Source organism: Peromyscus leucopus, chromosome 3, assembly GCF_004664715.2.
Source record: "Peromyscus leucopus breed LL Stock chromosome 3, UCI_PerLeu_2.1, whole genome shotgun sequence".
Lineage (NCBI taxonomy): Eukaryota > Metazoa > Chordata > Mammalia > Rodentia > Cricetidae > Peromyscus > Peromyscus leucopus.
The window spans coordinates 57165790-57172782 of record NC_051065.1 but is presented as its reverse complement, the minus strand read 5'-3'; the positions used below and the strand labels follow the sequence as shown (position 1 = coordinate 57172782).

Sequence of the window (6993 nt, the reverse complement as noted above, 5' to 3'; positions counted from 1 at the left end):
AAAGAAAAAGAAAGGAAGTAAGAAAGAAGAAAGAAAGAAAGAAAGAAAGAAAGAAAGAAAGAAAGAAAGAGAGAGAGAGAGAGAGAAAGAAAAAGAAAAGGGGTTTGGGTATTAAATACAATAGCTAAAGGACTCAGCAGCATGCAACATTAAAGATTTATAGACGAAGCAGAAAACAGGATGAGAGGGGATGTAGTGATAGGAAGGTAGTACCTTTTGTCTAAGGTCCCAGGGAGTGAGAAAATGGAGACACAATGACTAAAACCATTTTAAAGTCAAACACTTTACTTTTAATCACAGCTCTTGCCAGAAACTTAGCATATAACTTTGAGATAATTTAAGCTTCAGCATTTAAATATATAAGACAGGGGAAAGCAATTGACTTTATCAGGTGCCTCTTATGATCCCATGAGATTACAACATCTTTTACAAGTTAATTGATGGGGTGGTCTAAGATATCCAGGAGGGGACCATAGGGGACCTTATCAGGTTAGGAAAGGCCTTTCAGCCTCATATTTAATGAAAGGAACACAGGCACATACACACACAGGCACACACACACACCAATAATTTCAATCCACAGTAGCTGGAACACACAACAGAAATCTCTGATTCCTTTAAGGGGGCAGAAGGGCCCTAAGGTTGTAACTTCAGACTCTGTTGTTAGAGAAAGATGCTCCTATTTAATAATAGCTATTATCTAGCTGCTTCTTTTCCAAATCCAAGACAGTAGCTCTCTAATATAAACTAATCTCTCACTTTTTTCCCCTTACCCACCAATTCACCTGTAACAGAAACAACAATGTGCAGACCTCCATGGAAATCAAGCCCTACTTAGCCACTAAGAGGTGAACAGCCTCACTTATGCCTGAGATTACTTAGGGTGGGGCAGTGGGAACTTCATTTTTCTGTTTCTCTGAACAGCTATCAAAGGTTGTGAAAAGTCTGGTTTTGTATTTGTCCCACCCAAAAGTTACTTGGGCTTGCCTTCTAGGTGAAGGAGAAATTATTTCAGACCAGCCTTTTCTCTCTAGTGCTATTATGGTTGTTTTCTAATTACTTAACCAAACTTCTCATAATAGTGAGCCAGAAAGTTACCACCCTTGAGAAGGAATTTTATAAAGGAAAAAGGCTACAATGCAAGCACGGGGTTCCACAATATGCTATAGGAATTGCAAGCAGACTCAATAGCACTCCCCAGGCACAAAAAAGCATATCCCAGCCATACATCCACAAAACAGAGGTAGCTGGGGCAATTGGGAGAGCGGAAGACATTAGCTTCCCATGAACCTGGAATTTTTGTTTAAAAGATAATAAAAATAAATTAGTAAACATTGCTGTTTACAGAAATAGAAATAATTTCTGTTTCCAAAGGCCTCTCATCTTTCAAGTCTGGACATTTCCAAGACTGCCACCCTAGACACCATCTCCATGGTCCGCCCTGGTCAATGGCTGAGACACCAGAGTTCTTTGGGACTGGGAGTGCCTCAAGCATTTGAGAATTCAGTTTTACATGTCTGGTGTCATGGAGGGAAGAATCTTCAGTACGCTGAAGAGTACCGAAAGTTCATCCCTTCTCACTGGTTCCTTGCAGGCTCTTTTGAAGCAACCGTTCCTTTCAGATGGTAATTGCGTTGCTGAGACTTCCCACTATGTTCTGGCTCCCAGTCCCTCTCCAGAGTCCGACAAGCTTGTCTGGAACCCATCTTCAGAGCGGAGCAACCAGTCTGTGCCTTTGTCTAACGACCCTAGAAAATAGGAATGGACAGAGAGAAGGCAAGGACAATGGCCTGGGGGAGTTGTGCTCGAGGGGAAGACAGACAGCAAGGACAGTCCTACAGGCAAGCAGTGAAGCTGGTCTCCTGGCCAGAGTCGGGGCTGGAGTCGGAACCGGAGCTTTCCACCATGGCTGGGGGTGGTGGCTCAGGGCGGGGAATGCGACGACGCCCGCGGTACTCGATCATGTCGGGATGGTAAGTTGGATGGCGACGGGCATGCTTGGTCAAGTGGTCGCTCCTGGAGAACTGCTTGGGGCACAGCGGGCAGGAGAAGCGCTTCTCACCGGTGTGCGTCCTGTAGTGGCGGGCCAGCTCATCAGAACGCGTAAACTTCTTGTCGCAGTCGAGCCAATCGCAGGAGAATGGGCGCTCCCCCGTGTGGGTGCGCTGGTGTGACTTGAGGTGCGAAGACTTGTAATAGGCTTTGTTGCAGCCCGGGAAGGAGCACTGATGTCGCTTGGCTGCGGGTGTAACTTGCCTCCTCCGGAACGTAGGGCCTATTGCTGGCCGGGGGGCGGCCCCTGGGGGCCCCTCGGGCACCTCTCCGCTGTCATCGGGGTCTTCTGGGACCTCAGGTGCACTCAGGATGGCAGGCTCGCCAAAGGAGCCCTCAGCGCCGGAGAGCTCTTCCTCGAAGAAGGCGGGGACCGGCTCGGAGCACCCAGTGGGGCTGGAGCACCAAGTCGGCTGGCAGCAGCTAGTTGAGGCACACGGAGCTTCTCCCGAGTCCTCCCGGGAGCATTCCCCGCCACTGCAGCTTAGATCCGCCAAAGCGCTCGCAGCCAGCAGGTGGGAACACTCTTCGCTCTCGCTGGGGCCAGGAGCGGGGATCTGGAGGACCGGGGGTATCCACAGCACTCCCCGTGCCCCGGAGCCCGTCCCCGCCGACTCCCGAGGCACCGCACCCACCTCGGCGACTGCTGCTGCTCCCGCGCCCTCGGGGTCGGTTGCGCGCTGGTGCAGCACCGGGCCGGTGGACATAGACACCAGGCATTCGGCAGCGAAGTAGTCCAGGCAAGCCACGGCGGCTGACATGCTGGCGGCGCCGGGTTGTGGGCTAGCGCCGTCCGAGCGCGGCCAGCCGCTGGCAGGAGAGTCCCCGGGAGCGTCCGTCCCGCCGCTTGGAGCCGGACGAGCTGGAAGCTGGTGCGCGCCGCTCGCAGCCCGCAGCGGCTGCTGCCAGCGCCGTGCCCGCCCCGCCTGACGCGCCCTGACGCACAGGAGCCTGCGGGGGTGGCGGGGACCCGCCCCGGCCCGAGGACACCCCTGGATCGCGCTGCCGCGCGGGCTAAGGCATTCCCAGCAGCCTGAGAAATTATCTTGTCTGCGCTTTCTCTCCGCTGCTGGCGAGCCAGGTAATTTCAATGCGCGCAAGTCCCGGATCGCAACTTCTGGGCAGCCTGCCGGCCTCGCCCCCCGCGCCCCTGGTCCCCGGCCAGCTGGGTGTCCGGCGGAGTCCTAGAAACTTTTTTTTTCTTTAAGGGGGGGCGAAAAAAAGCCGCGTTAATACCTGACTTGTCTTTCGCTTCGCAAACGCGCGATCGCTGGCGAAGTGGGCTGGGATTGCGTTTGACTCGCGTCCACCGCTCGCTGCCCAAATTGAAAATAGCCCCAAGTCTGCATCCAAAAGAAAACGGGGGCTAAAGAAAGTTTTCTCATTTAGCAGTTCGACTGTTAATGCAGGGTCGGCAGCCGTATTCTTAATAGATCCACCGCGTAGCCATTAATTAATAGCAGTTTGAACCAGAAACGGTTTTAACCCTGGCGAGAGCGAAGAATCCTCCCGGCTTGAAATAGAAACTTAAAATCCTTGGAGTAACGATTTAACTATTCAAGCAACGAAAGAAAAATGCATGTTTAAACTGCATTAACCTGTCACAGACACACAAACAAATTTCCGCGCTGAAATATAAATTACAGACTAGCAGCGAGATAAACACATTAAAATGGACTCCCACAATTTTAATAATAGAAAGTCACGCTTCCAATTAGGCAACGTCTTCTATTCCTCTTTTGACAAAAAATTAAAAATTAGAAAATACAGCAAAATGGTATAGAATGTTCATCCAGTGTTTTATGATTGTGGGGGGCTTTTATTTTTTTATAATCAAATATGTGAATGATTTCTTTCACATGTCTTCACTGCTTTGTTTGCTCTTCCCCTTTATTATTTTTTAAAATTAAAAAACCCACAGAAAATAAACAGGATAGTTTCTAAATATTGCCCTACCACAGTTTGGGATATATCCAGGCTTTACTTTTATAATATTAAATTATGGGCATTTTGTTTGCAGTGGTTCAGTATTTTTTCCTCTGGAAAATTAAAATGATGCACATGCATCAAGAATAACATGTGTCCATACCTATAATGACTAGAATAATCAAGTATGCTATTTTTTTGTCGTGTTTGCTTCACATTTTTTATTTATATTAAACATTCAGAGAGGGTTGCCTGTCACTGTCCTCCTCCCCCGTCCCATTCATTTCCTCCTTCACTAGTCACTATCATAAAGTGTATCTTCTTCTAATGCTTGCTCAACTCCATTGCCCAGTCACCTATGCATGTAAATATGCACGTGCAGCCTTGTTAGCGTGTTTACAATTTTTAATCAATGTGGCAGTGCTGCCCTTGTCATTTTGCAGCTTGCTTCTCTCAACATGATTTTTATGTTGATACCTGTAGAGCTGCTCATTCATTTCAGCAGCCTTAAAATAATATTGGCAGCCTTATTGCTACTAAGGAAACCCAATTCTGAAACTGATGATTTTTGCTAAAGGTATGTGCCTCAAATTTTCAGGTGCTGCAACAATCTATACATGAAAATTCTATCAGAATGATTTACTACCTGTTTTTCTTTTCAATTTAGGATTTAGAAAAACATGTAAAGATATTTTTAAATGCTGAAAGAAGAAGATACAAGTGTACCTGTCTTCTTGATAAATGTTATTGATTATAAACCTTGATAAATTTTAATTGATAAGTGTTATCATTTTTGTCATATCTGTTTCAGATCTTCTTTTCAAATTTGAGCTGTTTGACATTTCTGATAAAATTGCAGTCCACTTTGCATGGCTCCCTGGCAGCACACTCCACCCTTTCCCCCAAAGGCAAATACTATCATGAATTTAGTATGCAGCTTTGCAATTTAGGCTGCATGCTTTCAACTGCATATGAATCCATATGAGATATTGCTTTTTAAAAATGTATACACATGGTTTTAGGTTGTATATATTATTCTGCAGCTTGTTTCTTCCTCCTTGGTGTATTTTGTTTTTCCCTATTCATGTTGGTAAATATAAATCCAGTTAATTCATCTTAATTGTTCCATCGTAGACCCATGCATATGAATGTGTCCTGTTTATTCATGGTCCTATTGATGAATGTTGGAGTTGCTGCCAATATTTTGATATTGCTGGTGCATGTTTGCCTTGCACATTTGTAAGACTTTCTCCATGTGTATACCTAGATGGGGATTGCTAGGCAGCACACACGTTTGGAGCTTTACTAGGTACTGCCAAATGACTCTCCAATTTTTGCACCCATCAGTAGTGGGTGAGAGATTCTGTCTCCCCCACACGATATTAAACACTTTCTAGATTCAGCCTTATTTTTGCCAATTTTAATTTTTTTTAAATACCCAGTATCTTGTTATTTTATTTGAATTTCCCTCACTGCTAGTGAGGCTGGGCATTTTTCCATGTATTTATTGGCTGCTGAAGTTTCCGAGTCTGTGATTTCTTTCTTCACAGCCCTTGTCATTTCCCCAATATGCTACGCATGCTTTTTATCTGTCATCCCTTGGATTTACAGTGCTTCATGTGTGTACACATTAAACATATTGTCCCAATCTATAGCTTGTCTTTTAACTTTTGATGTCTTCTGTATTATAGGAAATGTGAAATGTAGCTGTAGTCACACTAATCCCTTAAAAATAACAACAGCAACAACAGGTCCTGTGACCTCTGTATCATTAAAGAAACACCACACCTGATGCGTGAAGACAGCCTCTCATGCCCCTCTCTCTGATATTTTCCTTTCCACGTGAGAGAAGCTTGGTGTAAAGCAGGAATTAATCGCAGTGCCCTCTCCCCTCACCATGGAAAGCCTGCTGTGACCTGACTTACTGAGCAGTCATCATGCCTCTATTAATGTGTAATACCACCATGATTGTAAATTAAATTTCCATATATTCATGGAAATGTTCCTAGTTTGTCCTTTTCCATGGATCAAAACAATTCTGAGCCACTAGCACACTCTTAATTACTATGACTTGATAATAAGTCTTAATTATGATGGCTTGATAATAACTCTTGATGTACAGAAGGACATGTCATTTCTTTGTTCATTTTTACAACCACACTGGCCATTTTTAGGCTCCACTCCTGTACTAACTTTAGCATCAGACTGCCGAATTCTAAAGAAAAACTTTTTTTTTTTTTTTTTTGGTATTTTGCTGGGTTGAGTTTGCAGTTTAATTTGAGGAGCTATGGCATTTTTATGAAGCCAAGTGATCCAGTTCATGAATATTATTCTGATTTTCAAACATCCTTTAATAACATTTTATAATTTGTTTGCAAAATGCTTGTGCCTCTTCGTTAGTCGTCCCCCCCCCCGGGGGGGGGCTTACAGCTTTTGTTGTTGTGACAGTGGGATCATTTTTCTATTAGAAATTTGCTGATTGCTGTTTTTGAAAGGACTGATGATATTGTTTAAAAAGCAAATATTCTTATTAGTTTATTTTTAGATGACTTTTATATTTTTCATGTAGATCATCATGTTATTTGTAAACAACACCCTTGATGCCTTTCCCCCTTGATCTCACTGTGTGCTGGGACCTCCAGTGCAGTGAGAGGGTTAATAAGTGCCCCCCTCTTTCTGTCTCATTGAGAATATGTCTAGTGTCCATCCTTGCTTATCCTGTTTGCTGTGCTTTTTTTTTTCTGTCCCAGCTGTGTTTAAAGTAGGACTATTTAAAAAACTTGAGATGGATACTGAAATTTCAATATATATTTTTCCTCAGACTGTTGAGGCAGTTACAGATTTTGTTGTTGGTATGTTAAAGCAACAGGTCATACTGTAGATTTTTCTAATGTGAATCTGTTGAACCTTTAAGATAAAACAGCAGTGCTTTCCATGGTCTACTGTCATATTTTTAATATACTGCTTCAAGCAATCTGTAATTTTTTATTTTAGCATTTTATTCATAAGTGAAGG

General features: G+C 44.2%; 1 protein-coding gene across 1 annotated transcript; it reads right to left on the bottom strand.

Moving 5' to 3' along the window:
* Positions 1 to 301: 301 nt before the first annotated feature.
* On the bottom strand, positions 302 to 2813 carry Klf14 (Kruppel like factor 14). Its single transcript, XM_028866251.2, has one exon. It carries the CDS (start codon positions 2811 to 2813, stop codon positions 1836 to 1838), a length of 978 nt encoding a protein of 325 aa, XP_028722084.1. The 3' UTR covers positions 302 to 1835.
* Positions 2814 to 6993: the final 4180 nt, after the last annotated feature.